This window comes from Priapulus caudatus, unplaced genomic scaffold (genome assembly GCF_000485595.1).
Source record: "Priapulus caudatus unplaced genomic scaffold, Priapulus_caudatus-5.0.1 Scaffold725, whole genome shotgun sequence".
NCBI lineage: Eukaryota > Metazoa > Priapulida > Priapulimorpha > Priapulimorphida > Priapulidae > Priapulus > Priapulus caudatus.
In genome coordinates this window covers 237,063-256,956 of record NW_014577786.1, presented here as the reverse complement: position 1 = coordinate 256,956, position 19,894 = coordinate 237,063, and the positions used below count along the sequence as shown (strand labels likewise).

Here is a 19,894-nt window from a genome sequence, read left to right as displayed (position 1 = left end):
AGAGGCAGAAAAGAAAGATAATCAGATAGATATGATGAAGAGAGAGAGAGAGAGAGAAGAGAGAGAGAGAAGAGAGAGAGAGAGGAGAGAGAGAGAGAGAGAAGAGAGAGAGAGAGTGATAGAGAGAGAGAAGTGATAAGAGGCAAAAAGAGAGCGCGCGAGAGAAAGAGAGTGTGTGATAGATAGATAGATAGATAGAGAGATGAGAGAGAGAGAGAAGAAAAGAGAGAGAGAGGAAGACAGAGAGATATAAGAGAGAGAGAGGAGAGAGAAAGAGAGAAAGAGGGAGAAGAGAGCGAGGGAGAGAGAGAGGAAGAGAAAGACGCAAAGAGAAGAGAAAGACGCAAGGGGAGAAGAGAGCAAAGCAGGAGAGATGAGAGAGCCAACGGAGAAAGCGGCGATCGAGAGGGAGAGAGTGTGTGAAATAGAGAGTAATAACAGAGAGAGAGAGAGAAAGAGAGAGAGAGAGAGAGAGAGAGGAGAGAGAGAGAGAGAGAGCGAGCACCGAAGATATATATATAGAAGACGAGGAAGAGGAGAAAGAGGAAGAGAGCGAAAGAGAGAAAGAAAGAAAAAAAGAAAGCGAAGAGGAGGAAAAGAGAGACGAACGGAGAAGAGGAGAGAGAGAGAGAGAGAGAGAGAGAGAGGGAGAGATGACTGCGCCGGAGGAGAGAGAGAGAGAGAGAGAGAGAGAAAAGAAGAGAGACTAACTGAGAAACATACACGGATGCGAGACGGGATGATCGGGTGAACGCTAGAAGTAAGAAAGAGATACAATACAGCTCCAGAGAGGGACGATTAGCGCGCAGAAAGTTCGTACACCGGAAGTCAATAATACGGCGACTGTCCTGCGATTTCTACTGAAGTGCGCTATGCATGTATAAACTTGCTGCTTCAGTTGCTGTAAGCTAGTCTTGTGGCAAAGTAGCCGAGCAGCAAAATCGGACGACGAGTAGAGAATTCTAAAGGCAGAAGCTGATCAAAACCAATGTTGAAAGATCTATACCTTGACTAGCGACAAAGCAAAGGTGTCATACAGGACAGAGAGAGAGAAGAAGAAAAGGGGAAGCGGAGAGATAAGAAGAGAGAGAGAGAGAGAGAGAGAGAAAAGAAGAGAGAGAGAGAGGGAGAGAGGGAGAGAGAGAGAGAGAGGGAGAAGAGGAGAGAGAGAGAGAGAGAGAGAGAGAGAGAGAGATAGGGAGAGAGGGGAGAGAGTGAGAGAGAGCAGAGAGAGAGAGAGAGAGAGAGGGAGAGGGAGAAAGTGAGAACCGAGAGAAGAAGAGAGAGGAGGGAGAGAAAAGAAGAGACAAAAGAGAGAAGAGAGAGAGAGAGCGGAGAGAGGGAGAGAGGAGAGAGAAGAGAGAGAGAGAGGAATAGAGAGAGAGAGAGAGAAGAGAGAGAGAGAGAAAGAGAGAGAAGAGAACAAGAGAGAGGGATATGAGAGACAGAGACCCAGGGTGAGGAAGAAGAGAAACCAAAGACAGAGACAAGACAAAAGACAGAGACAGACAGAGACAGAGACAGAACAGAGACAGAACAGAGAACATGAGACCACAGAGACGAGAGACAGCGACAGAGACAGAGACACGAGACAGAGACACAAGGACAGAGACAGAGACAGAGACAGGAGAACAGAGACCAGAGACAGAAACAGAGACGAAGACTAGAAGACAGAAGAGACAGAGACAGAGACGTCAGAGACCAGAGAGCTCAGAGACAGCAGACAGAGACAAAGACAGACACAGAGCACAGAGCACAGGACAAGACAGAGAATGAGATTGAGAACAACCAGATAGTATAGAGGTAGAACCGGAAGAGAGGAAGAATCCCGCAGACGAAAGTTGGAGCAGTTGACAATAGAATCGTGCCGTGAAACTTCAGTTCTGCTTCACATGAACCGCACCAGGGAAACTTACTTGGCTGCCTATACTGCAAGGCGCCGAAAAATCATAAAATAAAAGTCGCATAGTTTTGAAAACGCATTGAAGGCTACAGAATTATGCATTGCCTGAGTAGAGCCCAGCTACACAATAGGGCGTAATTATCTCAAAGCTCGATACTAACGGTTAGTTAAACTATCTTAACATTAGTCCATATACATGTTTAACGTAAGTACACCATTACAGCAATACGTCCATCGCATCGAAGAAAATTTAGAAATGAGTGAAGCGCAGTTGGCGTTTGTGGTTCGTTCGCATGGTCAACATATTTTGTTGGTTACCACAAAATGGCGTCGCTGTGTTTCTATTGTTGACCGCATAACCCCGCAACCCGCGCGATCATGAATAACACAAACAACGCTCTATAAAATACGTATACGTTATACTTACAATATGTTTCTGCTTCCGGCGACAGGCACTATCCAAAAATCGATGACGTGTGAGATTAACATGATACTGGATCTTCGTGTTGCGCTACAAAGACAATGTGGTAAGGCTGAAAGGGTCGTTGTCGTATTAAGTACTACATATAATGTACCCGCAGTACATAATGTATATCACACCAGTACCAGACGAACCTACCGAATGTACACTAACCCAAACCGCTAACCCTAACCTTAACTCTAACACAACCCGAAACATACCTCAAAAAAATATAAACCATAAACAAACAACCTAAACAGACCTCGTACAATATATGGTAGTACCTGATATCTACAACGACCCTTTCAACTGTAGTCTAGGGAGACGTGGAGGACGCTCTCATAGATCTAATTCCCACACATCCAAACCAAATCAACGTCGCCCTGATATGCCGAATAAGTGCAATGTAATAGATCACATCCTGTCGCCTACTTTATGGTTATACACTGGCGCACGATATCCAACGCCGTCATACATGCATGGCGTCTAAAACCGATCGACTTTAATAGACACAGCACTTGCCAGCCGCGAAATGCGACCGTACGCAGCGGAAAAATGACGCGGTGCAAAGTCTCTAAATCAATAAAGATAATATCAAAATTCGAAAATGAAACTGACTCGAGCGTGCAGAAGATAATGTTCGATTGCAACTGGACAGTTTCCGCCGCTGTATTACTGATAGTGTGTGCAAGGCTGCTAAACACGGGCCTAACGGCGAATTACGCAACATCCACCTTTCAACAAATTCAAACCCTTCCAACCCGAGTGGAACCTACGATCATGTATAATTACACGATAGAAATATTCAGAAGTCATGCTAGAATCATTTACAATTTAAAAAAATTAAATTGCACCCCGCAAAAGTTCAAGACCGAGTGAACCTATAGTCATGTTAAATCACTTAGAAAAGAGATAAAGAACGTGATAGACTTCATGTTTGAATAAATGTTATAATTTAGTAACTTATGTAGAAATCAAATAGAAATCACATAGGATAGATATAGAAAGCATGTCAGAAAGTCATGACATAAATCAGCTATAGATTAGAAGAAAAAGTCGACCGAGATTCCTTTGCTTTCGAACATGCTTAGTTACGAAAAACAGCTTCCCGTCCTTCCGCTGTACTTTCATATCTTTAGTATCACAGTCGCTCGTCAGCAATCCACCAAGCGAAATCGTCAAGCTGGTAACTGATGCAAAAGGTCGAATAGGTTCCGATCGGTAAGTAAACTCGAATCCAGACTTCCAGATTGACACAAGAAGAACCAGATGTACGGAGGACAGGGCTGCCCACATACAACACAGCGCGCGTACCGAAAACGAATTTGAATACGACGTCGTTTTTCCCGGAGCTCACGGCCTTCAACCCCGCTCTAGCGCCGAAGAGCTTAACGAAGCGCTCGGGAGGCAGGTCCAATTAGGTTGTGAAAGTTAAGGTTGAGTATAGCTAGCCTAGCTCTAACGCTATAGTAACTGACGCTAACAGCTCTCTACCGCAAGGTCGGCTGCGGCATGTAATCCAGTCACCGCCCGCGAAAACCGAGAAAAGTGAAAAAAACTCAAAAAAACGTGTGAAAACGGCGCGTTATTCTGTCGACGGAGCGCATTGTGAGCCGCGCGTCGTCGCCGTCGACGTCGGACAAAAATGTTTTCATAAAACAGGTGAAAACGTGAAACCGGCGCGTTTTTGTCGCCGTCGCCGCGTCGTCGTCGACAGCGACGTCGCTCGCGCCAGATAGGTTTTCCAGAACTGTACGTCAAACACTTCTGCCGACATCTACGAAAGATGAACAACGAAGAGAGAAAGCATTACCTCCCAAACAGCATGACCGCCTCGCTTGTGGCTCACTTAATATTTGCGAATAAGTCAGAAGATGCGACTCAGTAAATAGCGCAAATGCGACGCGCGTCTGCGTATGTTTGACAAACGGCTACTATATATATAACACTTACTGGGTTCCAAAGCAGTTCACGCTAGAACGACATTTTTCATAAAAAATCGACGTTGTTTTGGCAAGTCCTGCCCTTTGTGATGATAACCCAACAACACCAGTGAATGCTCGTCCAAGGATCGAGGCGAGCCCCGGAGGGGAAAAAATCTAGTACTCATGAGATTTTTCAAATCAATCACATTACTACTGTACGATGTCTCGGAATGCGTGCGCTCTAAAAACCTTACAGCTCACCCAAAGAAATACAAAGACAGGCCGACACGATAACACGCCAAGCATGCACTGCGGTGTAAATTTGCACTGTGATTGTCTGAAAAATAATGCTATACAAATTTATCCAATTGCTATGCAAAATTTATTTTGTATAGCACATTTGCTATGCAAATTTTTGGCTGGAAATTGTTCCCTGGTATTCCACAATCGAATCTCCCAGGCCAGCAGGGGGCGCTACACCTACCTCGATCCACGCACGCAGACCATTGACGTTCCACGAGGCGACCTTGAAGTTCCAGCGTCGCCCGTCCTCGCACGTCGCCTCCGATGAGAAGTCGTCGGTGGCGCCCCCTGCTGGAGCAGTCTTGGCGCCGTTAGCGGCTGCGTTCTCGTCTGCGGAGACAGGAATGGTTGCCATGACAACAGATGACTTGTTGACGTGACAACGGACAATGTGTTGACACATTTCACCGTGAACAGCCTTTTGTTATTGTGATTGTATTCATTCATTCATTCTCGATCTCTCTCTCTCTATCTCTTTGTCTACCCCCTCTCCCCACTTTCTTTCTCTCTTTCACTCTCTATCTCACACTCTCACCCTTTCCCGGCCGCTCCTTCTCCTTCAGGCTCCTCCTCCACCTTACCGGGTTTCTTTGCTTTCTTCGTCGTGGGTTCCTCGTCCGCGACCTTGACCTTCCCGGCTCTCCCTCTCTTCTTCGGCTCCTCCATGACAGACACAGACGATGGTCGGTGCCCCCTGGTGGTGATAACAAAGGGCGAACGACGGGCGTACGGCAGACCAAGCTCGGCTACCGTTTTGAAATAAAATGCATGTTAGTTTTGGCGCCCCCTGGCGGTGGTGCGAACGGACGATACCCGGTTTCTAGCGTGTGGTTTGTGACGTGCCGATTACTTGAATGATCTGTGGACATAAAATTTTTGGCGCCCCCTAGTGGAGAACTTTAGAAACATGTCCTATCTTCAATCTGCAGTGTGATCTCTCAATCTCATCAATGTTAGACTCTCTCTGTTCGTTACAGTCCCCCCCACGGACCACGCAGAAGATTCCGTATGATGTAACAGTAACGGTTAGGGATAGTACTTGTTTCAGTAACACGTTGTGCATAGCATTGCTACGCTTGTCTCACGACCTTCGCGACCCCACCGCGTTCCAGGTCAGATCGCCGAACCTTGGCGTTTGTTTTGAACATGCTCAAAACAAACGCCGTGACTCGGCGATCATTGGCGACCATGGCGACCACACCACGATGTCTGGCGTTTCCACCACGCTTATACAACGCTTATGGCAACCTTGGCGCGCTCTGGGCCCATTTTCCGTCGCCGTAGCAGCGCAGTAAGGACGCCACCACGGTGTGACGGGGGTATTAGGGATACGGATTTCATGAGGAAACCTGAAGGAAATCCCTACGGATTACTTAAAAATAACTAACTTGCCGTTACATTGCTCCTTCCTCTGCAATTGTCAGCAACTTCTAAGTCAATCTTGTCTTAAAATCATTAAATGTACACAGAGCAGACACAGAGTCTGTGGTGGCAGAGCCATTATACAGCATTTCAATCAACTATCTGACAAATCTGTACAATAAAATGCTGAGCTCCCAACGCTAAAATAGCAATGTTTAATTTTAAGGTATTTTATTCAGGAAGGTTTGTCCTGCATGCAATTTTTCCTTTCATAGTAAAATTTAGCCTACCCTGTACGGATTACTTAGATTTTGAGCGGATTTGCTCATTTGTGAAGGAACAAATCCGTACGGATTAGTTTTCAAACTGGGGAAATTCGAGCCCTGCTTAACTGCTTGTGTTTTAGATATTTATATTGTTCTATTGTGTTTATATATATATATATATGTGTCAGATAACATGTTAAAAAAAATATTGCTTGATAGTTGATAGAGAGAGGCTCTGTGTTCATGTACATGTGCAATTCAGCTAGTACCCTCCCCTCCTCCTCCTCCTCCTCCCTCCTCCTCCCTCCTCCTTGCCCTCCACCTCTCTCACCTATGCCATGTTTGATGGAGCGAGGTGCAGTCTTTGTGTACATCCCTACACCTGAGTAACTGGTCAGGTCTCCCCCTCCTCCTCCAACCCCCCTCCTCCTTTCTCACCTATTCCGTGTTTGATGGAGAGAGGCGCAGTCTTCGTGTACCTCCCTACACCTCAGTAGCCGGCCGTGTCTCCCTCCAGCCCTCCTCCTCCTCCTCCTCCCTCCAGCCCTCCTCCTCCCTCCTCCTCTCTCACCTATGCCGTGTTTGATGGAGAGAGGTGCAGTCTTCGTGTACATCCCTACACCTGAGTAACTGGTCGTGTCTCCCTCCAGCCCTCCTCCTAGAGACAGAGACAGAGACAGAGACAGAGACAGAGACAGAGACAGAGACAGAGACAGAGACAGAGACAGAGACAGAAACAGAGACAGAGACAGAGACAGAAACAGAGACAGAGACAGAGACAGAGACAGAGACAGAGACAGAGACAGAGACAGAAACAGAGACAGAGACAGAGACAGAGACAGAGACAGAGACAGAGACAGAGACAAAGACAGACACAGAGACAGAGACAGAGACAGAGACAGAGATTGAGATTGAGACACAATGATAGTATAAGGTAGAAGGGAAGAGAGGAAGAGATCCGCAGACGAAATGTTGGAGCAGTTGACAATAGAATTCGTCCGTGAAACTTCAGTTCTGCTCTCACATGAACCGGCACCAGGGGAAACTCACTTGTGCTTGCCTCATTACTGCATAGGCGCCGAAAAATCATTAATAATAAAATGTACATTAGTTTTGAAAACCATTGAAGTGCTAATTCAGAATTATGCATTGCATGAGTAGACCCAGCTACACAATAGGGTCGTTAATTATGCTTCAAATCTTCGATACTAACGTGTTAGTACTATCTTAACATAGTATATACATGTGTTACGGTATAGTACACCATTACAGAATACGTCCATCGCATGCGAAGAAAATTTAGAAATGTTGAGTGAGCGCAGTTGGCGTTTTGTGTGTTGTGTCGTCATGGTCAACATATTTTTGTTGGTTACCACAAAATGGCGTCGCTGTGTTTCTATGTGTTGACCGCATAACCCCGCACCGCGCGATCATGAATAAACAAACAACGCTCTTATAAAATATATACGTTATACTTACAATATGTTTCTTGCTTCCGGCGACAGGCACTTATCCAAAATCGATGACGTGTGAGGATTAACAATTGATATTCTGGATCTTTTCGTGTTGCGCGTACAAAGACATTGTGGTAAGGCTGAAAGGGTCGTTGTCGTATTAAGTACTACATATATGTACCCGAGGTACATATATGTATACACAAAGTGTACCAGACTTGTACTACAGAAGTGTACCCTAACCCTAACCCTAACCCTAACCTTAACTCTAACCCTAACCCTAAACATACCTCATATAAAAATATAAACATAATACTAAACAACCTAAAACTACCTCGGGTACATATATGTAGTACCTGATACGACAACGACCCTTTCAACTGTAGTAAGGGAGACGTGGAGTGACGCGGTCTCATAGATCTAATCCACACTGATCAAACAAATCAACGTCGCCTGATTATGCGAATAAGTGCAATTGTAATAGTCACATCCTGTCGCGTACTTTATTGTTTATACACTGGCTGCACGATATGCAACGCCGTCATACATGCATGGCGTCTAAAACCGATCGACTTTTAATAGACACGCACTTTGCCAGCCGGCGGAAATGGCGACCGTACCGCAGCGGAAAATGACGCGGTGCAAAGGTCTCTAATAATAGAAGATTAATAGCAAAATTTTCGAAATGAAACTTTGATCGAGCGTTGTCAGAAGATTAATGTTCGTATTTCAACTGGACTAGTTTCCGCCGCTGTATTACTGATGGTGTGTGGCATAGGCTGCTTCACACGGGGCTACGCGAAATTACGCAACATCCAACCTTTTCAACAAATTCAAACCTTCCAACCGAGTGGAACCTTATCGATCATGTTATAATTCACGATAGAAATTATGTCAGAAGTCATGCTAGAATTCATTTTACAATTTAAATAAATATAAATTGCAACATTCAAACGTTCAAACCGAGTGTAACCTTATAGGTCATGTTATAATTCACGTTAGGAATGAGATTATAGAACGTGATAGACGTCATGTTTGAAGTATAATGTTATGATGTTAGTAATTATGTTAGAAATCAAATTAGAAATCACATTAGGAATTATATATTAGAAAGCATGTCAGAAGTCATGCTATAAATCATGCTATAGATTAGAAGAAAAAGTCGACCGGAGATTTCTTTTCTTTTCGAACATTCTTTAGTTTACGAAAAAACAGCTTCCCGTGTCTTCCTCTGTACTTTCAATATCTGTTAGTATCTACAGTCGCTCTCGCATCCACTCAAGCGAAATCGTCAAGCTGGTATTACTGATGCAAAAGTGTTCGAATAGGTTCCGATCGGTAAGTAAAATTCGAATCAGACTTCCAGAGTTTGACACAGAGAAACAGATGTACGGAGGACAGGGGGCTGACACATGTACAACACACGCGCTGTATCCGAATTCGAATTTGAATACGATCGTGTTTTTTCCCGGATGCTCATCGGCCTTCACTCCCTCTAGCGGCCGAATGAGGCTTTAACGAAAGCGCTCGAGGCAGTGTCAATTAGGTTGATGAAAGTTAAGGTTGAGTATAGCTAGCCTAGCTCTTAGCTATAGTACTATAGCTAACTAGCTCTCTACTCGGCAAGTGTCGTGCTGCGGCTGTAATTCCATCACGCCCGCGAAAATCCGAGAAAAGTGTAAAAAAAATCTTTCAAAAAACGTGTGAAAACGGCGCGTTTTCTGTCGACGCCGCCGTCGTCGCCGTCGACGTTTCGGACAAAAATGTTTAAAAAACGTGTGAAAACGTGAAACCGGCGCGTTTTTTGTCGCCGTCGTCGTCGTCGTCGTCGACAGCGACGTCGCTCCGCCAAATTAGGTTTTCAGAACTGTACGTCAAACCTTCTGCCGACATCTTACGAAGATGACAACGAGAGAGAGAAAGCATTACCTCCTCAAACAGCATGACCGTCTCGCTGTGTGCTCACTTAATTTATTTTTGCGAATAAGGTCAGAAGATGCGAAGCTCTAGGTAAATATCGGCAAATTGCGACGGCGTCTGCGTATGTTTGGACAACGGCTACTATATATATAGACACTTTCACTGTGGTTTCCTAAAGCATGTTCACTGCTAGACGACAGTTTTTTCATAAATAATCTGACGTTGTTTTGGCAAGCCTGCCCTTGTGATGATAACCCAACAACCCATGTGAATGCTCGGTCAAGGATCGAGGTCGGAGCCCCGGAGGGGAAAAAATATCTAGTACTCTATGGAGATTTTTTCAAATCAATCACATTTACTACTGTACGATGCTCGGGGAATGCTGGTGCGCTCTAAAAACTCTTCAGTCTCACGCAAAGAAATGAGCAAAGAAATAAGTTTGGATTCACATGCGATAGCTGTGTTTCTTGTTGAAACTGTTTTTCGGTCCATCTAATTTTGATATGACGTTTTCTACGCAAGAATAAATTGGAATTTACTAACAATTAATCATGGGAATTGCTAAAGATTCTCTGCTAACAGTTTTTGACGTTTAATTTCTTGCGCTATCAAAAAAGTCACTCCTACGAAATTAAATTGCTAGATTTAATGAAATGGGTCGTAGTGCCGTAATATTATTAGTTTTCGTTGGTAAAGCAACGAATTTATATTATCGATAGACCTAAATTTGTTCAGTCATTTGCCCGCCGTGGCAGTTGGCCGTGCCGCACTATGAGTGTGTATTTGGGTGTACATTAGAGTGTGTGTGTGTGTGTGTGTGTGTGTGTGTGTGTGTGTGTGTGTGTGTGTGTGTGTGTGTGTGTGTGTGTGTGTGTGTGGTTGTGTGTTGTGTCTGAGTGTGTGCTGTGTGTGTGCGGCGTGTAGAGTGCGTGTTGTGCGTGTGTTGTTGTGTGCGGTGTGTGTGGTGTTGCGGCGCTGCGCGGCGGCGGCGTGGTGTGTGTGTGTGTGTGTGTGTGTGTTGTGTGTGTGTGTGTGTGTGCCCGTCGGTGGCTGCCGCCGTGTGTGTCGCGTGTGTGCCTGTGCTCGTGTGTAACGGTGTTGCGTCGTGTGTTGTGTGTGTCGTGCGTGGCGTGTGGGTGTGTGTGTGTGTTGTGTGGTGTATTGTGTGTGTTGTGTGTGTTGCGGCCGTGGCGTGTGGTGCGTGCGTCGTGTGCGGGCGGAATGCTTGCGTTGTTGTGAAATTTGTGCAATGCGGCAAAAAATGTCTTGTGGCCGCTCAGGCACTAGGCACTTGGAGCGTTTTGCAATAAAATATAAGGCTAAATCAATACGAAATCTCTCCTTACTCCCAGTCTATGTTTTTCTGCTTATCCTCTCTTTCACCTATTATGCCGGACTATTTTTCGTGCTAAAGCCCGTCCAAACTGCTCATCTACGGAACACACGCTTGCGTCCGTCACGCTAGCTGCGCCACCCTGACAGCCTAATATATAGTGTGTATATTATAGTGTTATATTTTATATTTATTTTATATATATTTATGTGTCAGTGTGCAGCAGCTGCTGCGTGCGCCCAAGCCAAGCGGCTGTGTGCAGATGAGCATTGGAGCGGCATTTACAACGAAATTGTCGCACTAACAGGTGAAAGAGAGTAGAGCCACATTAGCACTTTGGTAGTACCTATCTCGATTTTCTATTTATTTAGGCGATATATTTCTTGCGCACGCTCCAAGTGCCTGTGCGTCTATGCGTCTGTGAGAAATTCTAATGATCAGGCCGGTAAGGCCTTTGAGGCTGAGCTGAGATCGTTGAGAGCGGGGAGGCTGCAGGTCACCTTGACTCCTCGAATCTTCTCGTGATTTGAATTAAAACGTCAACAATTTATGAGGGGCGTGCGATATATCGCGTAACCTGATTTACCGGCTGAGTTGAAGGCACTTACTCCGTTACCCCACCATCTATTGCATCACGCACTCACAATAGCAGCACTAACGAGATATGTCCACGTTAGCGTGCTGACCGTCGTCTGCCTATATGGTAATCCGCCCTCTTCAGCGTGCATACATAACGAATGCAACTCTTTCGGAACTGCCGAAAACCTACGGCCTATATTCTCTATAGGTTTGCATGCCGATATATTATTATTAATATTATTTTATTATTATTATTATTAATATTATTTTATTATTATTATTATTATTAGTCGTAGTAGAGTCGTAGTAGTAGTAATACGTAGTAAGTAGTATCAGTAATCGTAGTAGTCAGTAGTCAGTAGTCAGTAGTAGATCGTAGATCTCGTATAGTATTAAGTAGTAGTAGTTAGTGTCAGTAGTGAGTTTTGTTGTTGTTGTATGTCGGTAGTAGTAAGTAGTTGTTGTATGTCAGTAAGTAGTAGTAGTATAGGCAGCGGCAAGCAGGCAGCAGCAGCAAAGCGCAAGCAGGCAGAGGCAGCAGTAGCAGCCAAGCAGTAGCAGGTAGCGCATAGCAGTACAGTAGTAAGTACCACAGCAGCATGCAGCAGCACAGCACCAGCAGCAGTAGCAGTAGCAAGGTCGCCGGCCAGTAGTAGTAGTATCGGCAGCAGCAGTAGCAGCAGCGGCAGTAGTAGTCGTACCGGACACAGCAGCAGCACCGCAGCCAGCCAGCAGCAGCAGTAGCAGTAGCAGTAGTAGTAGCAGTAGCAGCAGCAGCAGCAGCAGCAGCAGCAGCAGCAGCAGCAGTAGCAGTAGCAGTAGCAGTAGTAGTAGTAGTAGTAGAAGCAGCAGCAGCAGCAGCAGCAGCAGCAGCAGCAGCAGTAGCAGTAGCAGTAGTAGTAGGAGGAGGAGCAGTAGAAGCAGCAGCAGCAGCAGCAGCAGCAGCAGCAGCAGCAGCAAATGACATGCGCAATGTAGATCCGGAGGTGGGGGGACGTTTTCTATAGCGGGGTCTCCGTACACCACACCTACACCTCTCTGCTTCTACAATTGTCGTCTGCTCTCTGTCGTTCGCAGGTAAGCGTCACGGCGACGAACGACTGTCGCCTAATCTCGTTTCCGCGCGACCGACTGTGCCAACTGCTCGCCAGCAAACCTTTCCTAGCCGACGTTATCAAGATGGCGCTGGGACGCGACATAACGCAGAAGATGTATTCGCTCAACAACTACATCCGGTTTATGAGCGGTCACCGGAAGGACGTCATACTGCGCGGGATGCCGCTGCCACGGAGCGTCAGCCTCGACGGATGGGGAAGCGGATCCAGTCGCTCGTCGCCAGCTAAGCATAGCGTGCGCAGTGGCTCCCCCGCGCACAGCTCCTACGGTACGTACTCCCCCCGCTGACGTCACCGCCCCCGCGCGCGTGCGTGCGTGCGTGCGTGCGCTATAGCGTCTTACACATACGTGCCCGCTGTGGTAAACGCACCCCCTTAACACTGCGCATGGGCGATAAAGGTTAAAGATATACGGGGGGGGGAAATAAATTTAAAAAGGTCAAATTCCCATTCCCATGTGGAATGCGCTATGAGCGCTGTGTATATATCTCAGCGGCTATGATGCGTTATATTGTTTCGATTATATTTAGAGATTTCTAGAGGATTTACCTCGATTGTTATCATTACACTAATTATTCATACGGGATATTATATAATTTATTACACAATTATTACACGATTATTACACGAATATTACATTAGTTATTACATGGAATATTACATGATTATTACATAACTATCATATCATTATCACACGGGTTATAACATAAGTTATTACACGATTGTTACATGGACTGTTACATAATTATTACACGATTATTACACGAATATTACATTAGTTATTACATAGACTATTATATGATTGTTATACCATTATTACACGAAGATACACGAGCGTAGAGAAAATGCACGAATATATTCATGGCTGACCATGGAGGTTGCATCGTTGTTATGGTTGACAGCTATATAGCAAGCAGGTAATGGACAGTGACTGCTGGTGATGACAGATTAAACAGAGTTCAGAACGAAAGGGTTAATAACCCGCCAGCCATTAACCAGCCGGCACGACGAATGTTTCGCTAAAACATCCGCGATGCATATAAGCGTGACGCAACATTTATACAGTCATACATACATACATGTATACAGCTGACGAAATGTCGTTGATCGTTAGGTTATTTCGGTCGCTCGGTTTGTGTGAAATTCCCATTCGTTCGTTCTCATCCAGTGGTGCGCGCGTGGGTGCGTGGTGGAACCCCCCCCCCCATCCTCATCTCTCGGTAACTGAGGCGGCGTGTGTTGCGCATGCGCAGTGCGGTAGATTCATGGCGTGGCAAGGTGCGTGAGTCGAGGCAGCAAGGAATTTAATCGCGCTTAAAATACATTTTAAGCGCGATTAAAATAGGTAGGTTTTGGCGGTAATGGCCTTCCATAATTAGGGTAATTATACCCGTGCCGTGCCGTGCCGTGCCGTGCCGTGCCGTGCCGTGGCAAGAGAGTTATCAACAACGACGACGACGTCGACGACGACAACGTCGACGACGACAACGGTGTTTTTTTTTTTATCTCAGACGTCGGAATCGTCTTTATCCACTAATGAGAACGGAGTTTGAAACCAAGAGTGCTATCGTTGCGATACGGGGGCGGCTGTGTGAACGCATGAAGTCACTCACTTAGAGAGCTCGCCGTGTGCGTACGTGCGTGCGTGCGTGCGTGCGTGCGTGCGTGCTTGCGTGCGTGTGTGCGTGCATGCGTGCGTGCGTGTGTGCGTGCTTACGTGCGTACGTGCATGCGTGCGTGCGTGCGTGCGTGCGTGCGTGCGTGCATGCGTGCATGCGTGCGTGCGTGTGTGCGTGCTTACGTGCGTGCGTGCGTGCGTGCGTGCGTGCGTGCGTGCGTGCGTGCGTGCGTGCGTGCGTGCTTACGTGCGTGCGTGCATGCGTGTGCGCGTGCGTGCGTGCACGCACGCGTGCGTGTATTTTTAACGTATTCGTGCGCCTGGCATGCCGCTGAGAATTTCGTGAGAGAAGCGATCGACTCGCGGCTGCCTGCGATGTTGAAATCCTGCGTCAGCTCGCGGTGCCTCGCATCATGTCTGATACATTCATCCTCGTCATAACAACAAACGTCGTTTTTTGTTGGATGGACGAGCGAAAGAGTTCGCTTGACAGTAATCTGATTAACTTAAATTAAAGTTATTATTAAAGTGTTTATTCGCGCGTACGTCTCTGTTATAACTCACAAGAAGCTTGGCGAGAGATTAACGAATAAGAGTCGGCCGTCATTGTTTGCACTTTTAATTTACATTAATTACTGACGGAAATACAATTCGTGGCACATCGTGGCCGCTATTCGTCTGCGAGCGTTTGGCGAGGTTTCTGTGAAAATTATTTACGTTTTGCATTAAATATTTATGATATCTATAAACCATTTCATCGGCGCTGCGCCGTTTTCGTTAAACGTAAAATTTATAGCAAAACCGTATATAAATATAAAAGCAAAGCAAAACAGCAATAGCTACAGCAGTCTCTTACTCGACTTCTTTATTTCCCACCTACTTCAATAAGCAATCAGATCGTAGCAGGTAGACGCTCGAACGCTTGAGAACAAATCAACAAAAAAAGAATATTCGACAAAAACAGAGAAAAAAACTGGTGGTATAATTCTGTGGAAACTATCAACTAGACATACTCTAATCTGGAATCAATCTTAGACGCACAGTGTATACGGATTCCCTCTATTGCTTTACGAAGTAACGAACGCTCTCGGATAATCACACTACATTTGCCCACCTGGGGCCTGTTGCCGGAGCGTTCGTAAATTTACACGCCAGCACACACGACAGGACACTAGACGAGCGAACTCACGATTAGATTGCGCTGCTGCACGTGCCGTCTGAGACAAGCTGTAAACTTGTAAACTTGCTGTAATTTTATGAAGACAGTTTACGAGGATAGAATGTGCTAGACGAAAATGGTGGAAACGGAAGTACATGGTTTAACTGTTTCCTTGGTCGCCAATAATTTATTGGCCTAGCGAAAGAGGTGTAGGTCTAGTGGGACAAAAGTTATATACATGCATATACATACTACATGCATTTTATTTTATTTAAATTCAAAAATTGAATTTTGTTCGAATAAATAAACATTATAATAGTTAATATCTTTCATTATGTATAGGCATATATATATATATATATATATATATATATATATATATTCTATTGTAAGCCTGTAATATATGCGTGGAATTAGCACTCATTGAGAGATGTAAGAATAGCGTATTAATGAGTTAATTGATACATGAGTGATTACCTGTTATATAACCGTTACGTATAATTAACACACCATTCAGCTATATACATTCCTTCTCGGTTGAAAATAACTTCTAATAAATTTGATCCGTTTTTAAAATGTTTCGCTACTAATCGACGCAAAACCTTTTAGTTTTTTTTCTCATTTACATCACACGTGTAACCGATGATGTACTGTCGTCTGCCGCAGGTTCCGGCGCCGGGTTCTCGCGAGATTCGCCAAGACATCGACCGTCGGTCGCTGCCGACCACAAGTGCGGACGGTCGGTGACGACAGCCTACGGGCAGGTGATCTACATGCCGGACGAGGCGCTACGGGAGACGGCTGCCGACGCCTTCACGAAACCCATGAAGACGTCGACGGAGACGTGCGTCTAAACCACGTGACCCATCCATTCTTTCACTCGATCAGTCGATCATCGAACATTTTTTTGTTGATCTATCGATTTGATGAACTTGTCTCATCGTCTTCGTTATAGTCTCTTGGACTTTTGAAGACTACTATTTATGAGGTCATGAGGTTGTCAGTCGACAATTTTACATCGGTGTTACGATGGATACGTACGCATCTAAACCACGTGACCCATTAATTCTTTCACTCGATGACTTTACACACCGGTGTTTTTTAACAAACGCGGGGGAGGCGGTTGGTTGATGAAACGTGTATCGGTGGTGGTTGGTCTAACCACGGTTAACCGACCATGCCGTAGTTCACATTAACCACGTGACCCATTCATTCTTTTACTCGATGACTTTACACACCGGTGTTTTTGAACAAACCCAGTGCGGCTGGTTTGTGACGGCATTAGTGCTGGTTGATATAAACTTGGAGTAATCTTTCTGTCACAACGATTACTCTAAGGTATAACCACGGTTAACCGACTACGCTGTGGTTTACAGTGCACGTTGGAACTGCGGGCATTCTGAAAAGTGGAATCGTGTGTGTTGAGGTGCGATTCTATCCCTGTGGCCTGTTGTCAGAAACAAAATTAGTCTTAACTTTAGTCTTAACGATGTTTTTCTCGTAGACCGGACCTCTATACATTGCGTATGAGAAACTCGTAACTTTACGATGTTTCTGTACACAGTTTATGAGAGAAAGTTGATGTTAAGTTTAATGTTAATGCTAACGTTAAGAGTAAATTTGTTCATGACAACGGGCTCCTGTATTTAGATGCCAGGGCGGTATAGGCGAGATGTCCTGTATTTTTCTCGTCGTACATAGATTGAGAAATAAAACCGTGGCATGCACCAACGCGGTAGTCGCCGCTGCTGCCACACCCACAAGGGATTCGATAAATGTGAATAACAGCTTACAATAATCTAGAACTATCCGTATTTCTGTATCTTTATATATCTACAGCGCCGTGGATTCAATTCGTACGAATATAAAATCTAACTACGCATACATTGTGCTGCAAAACAGATTTCCTTAGATGTGGATTTCTGTTCAGCTGTATTCCGTCGTAGACCGTGTTGCCATTCATCATGATTTTGGCCGATAGCTACAGTAAATACAGAAAATTACGTACCGAAACTATATAATACACGTCTGCACGAATCTACGAGCGATAATGCTATTCTTTGATGCCATTTACATGAAAGCTAAATTTCTAAATCGTCATCAGCTACGCCAATGACGTTGTAAATGAGACATTTATTCGTATTGGGAATGAATTCTTCGACGATATTCTGATTCTAAGATGAACTGAAATCTCGACATTTTCTATTAATGTTAAAAATCATAGTTTTTTTAATTATATTTCTCTGGGTAACTTCACACGTGCTATACGAATTTTAAGTGAACGTAACTTTTTCGCATTTATCATCCCAGCAGCTTGCGGTAACGTTGTCGTTGGCAACATTTGTGTTCGTTGTATGCGTCAGCATGCGGGCTTGTTTCCGTGACTGTGTGAGTGAGTGAGTGTGTGCGTGCGTGTGTGCGTGTGTGTGTGCGTGCGTGCGTGCGTGCGTGCGTGCGAATCTGTGTGCGCGAGCACATATATGCGTTGCTACGTGTGTCTATGTATAGGTGTGCCTGTGCGTGTGCGTGTGTGCGTGCGCGTGCGCGTGTGCGTGCGCGCATGTGTGTTCGTGTATGTGTGCGGTACTCGGGGGTTAAACATTAGCATGATGCAATGATGTGTTTGTATGAACTATGCATATGAGCTATGGAACTGCGTATATATACACATATATATACACACATATACATATACATATATATATATATATGTACACTTATATATACTTATATACTATCTCGCTTGATGAAAACACAGCTGCTACAGAAGTTGCGCTGACATTTTTTACCTTTTATTCTCTCATTATATTGCTCAATACGTCCATTGTGTATATTTGCAAGTATTCGGTTTATTAACGAACGATACGTGGAATAATGACGTTGTATGAATTTCGAATGCACGGTATCTATCAATATGCCAGTATGAATATATGATAGCCGAGTCGGTGTACAGTTAGTGTTGGGTGTGGGACAGGTTGAATGTTTGTACTTGTGTATTGTCTGCAGTGCATGCGTGGCACGGTAAAAATACACGCGCCGGTTGTCCTGGTCGAATGGGAATTCTTGACGAGCGATTCCCTCGCTGGCAAACTTTTATTGTGGTGGAATTTAATCGGGGCGGAAGTATTTTAAACGGAGCGCAACGATTGAAACAGGGGGGAGTTTTCCCAAACGGGGCGCAACGATTGAAACAGGGGGGAGTTTTCCCAAACGGGGCGCGCGCGCCCCGTTTGCGCAACGTAGGGAGAACCCTGCTATAATCTGAATGTACTTGTTATCTCTGTTATTTTACATGTGCTTTCATCTGAGTTAGTGCAGTATTGCATGTGCTTGTAGTAGTTGTACTGTATCGCTGCATATACATCACTTACGATATGAAGTTATTAAACTCATATATCTTCTTCTTTACAAATTTATTTATTGTATCCTACAGTACTGTCAACTGATTGTTCTTGTAAGTTGTATGTTATCACTGTAATCTGTATATACTGCACCTTTAGTCTCTACTTTTATTTGCACATTTATTTCAACTTTTCCTCATTTGCAATAGCCAATACAGCGAATATCTGGCGCTCCATAGTATGTGACTACGGTATGTCTACTAGTACTAGTACAGCCCAAGGATAGAGAACATGGGTCCCAATAAAACCAATGTGCCTAAACCTAACCCTAATTCTAACCCTAACCATAACCCTAACCTATTATATTGATATAATATTATATTTATATTGATGTAAATGACATTGGTTTTATTGGGACCCATGTTCTCTATCCTTGAACCACTAGGGCCATAGAGGGATAGCTGACTTGATGACCCTACTGTCTTTCGCTACCCCTTCACCCTTCAAAATAATGTTTTCTGCATCAATGTATCTTTGCAAATTATGATAATAAATAATTTTTTTTAATTGAATTTGAATTTGTACCCGTACGTCTTGACAGTCTGCAGCCGGATAAACGCGCGAAGCGCGAACAGCGCCACCTGTGGTGCCACAATGACTTAATCGCTGCCCTTACTTAGAATACATTCACGAATCCCTTCGGGTATAGGATAAAGCCGTATAATCGGTCAATTGAGCAGTTCTGGCCATTGGAGAAGCCTTTCGGCTATACACGTAGGGCGAGAATAAATCCAATGGTGGTATTTCGTACTTTGTTTGGTTTGCGCGTTTCGTTTTTTTCTATAAAAGCGATTTCTAATTTATTTTATTTAACGCCCTGAAGTTATTCTCGTACATATCGCGGCCCATAGGTCGCGCCACGAGGCTCTCTTCGAGGCATTTCGCACATAAATTTCCTGAGACTGCCCCGCGGTCCAGAGTTTCACACGCTCCACTAACTATAACTTTAGTGTAGCGAAACAGACTTGCCCGAATTAACCTCCGTACCAGTCTAACTGGAATCGTGACGTCGCGTTTTCATTATCGTAGCCATCTTCCTTCTCCTTATGAACCTGTTGACCCCGCGCTCGCATCTCCTCTCAGACTCTAGCCCGTT

At 44.8% G+C, this 19,894-nt stretch overlaps 1 protein-coding gene across 1 annotated transcript in view; it reads right to left on the bottom strand.

Moving 5' to 3' along the window:
* The window catches only part of LOC106813101 (DNA-(apurinic or apyrimidinic site) lyase-like), a 31,301-nt gene that overhangs the window by 8,928 nt on the left and 2,479 nt on the right, over positions 1 to 19,894 (bottom strand). Inside the window, exons 2-3 of the mRNA XM_014817156.1 lie at positions 5,173 to 5,285; positions 4,773 to 4,921 (exon numbers count right to left, since the gene is read on the bottom strand). Of these exons, the coding sequence (XP_014672642.1) occupies positions 4,773 to 4,921; positions 5,173 to 5,257 (234 nt within the window). The 5' untranslated portion in view covers positions 5,258 to 5,285. The remainder of the gene's footprint in view (positions 1 to 4,772; positions 4,922 to 5,172; positions 5,286 to 19,894) is intronic.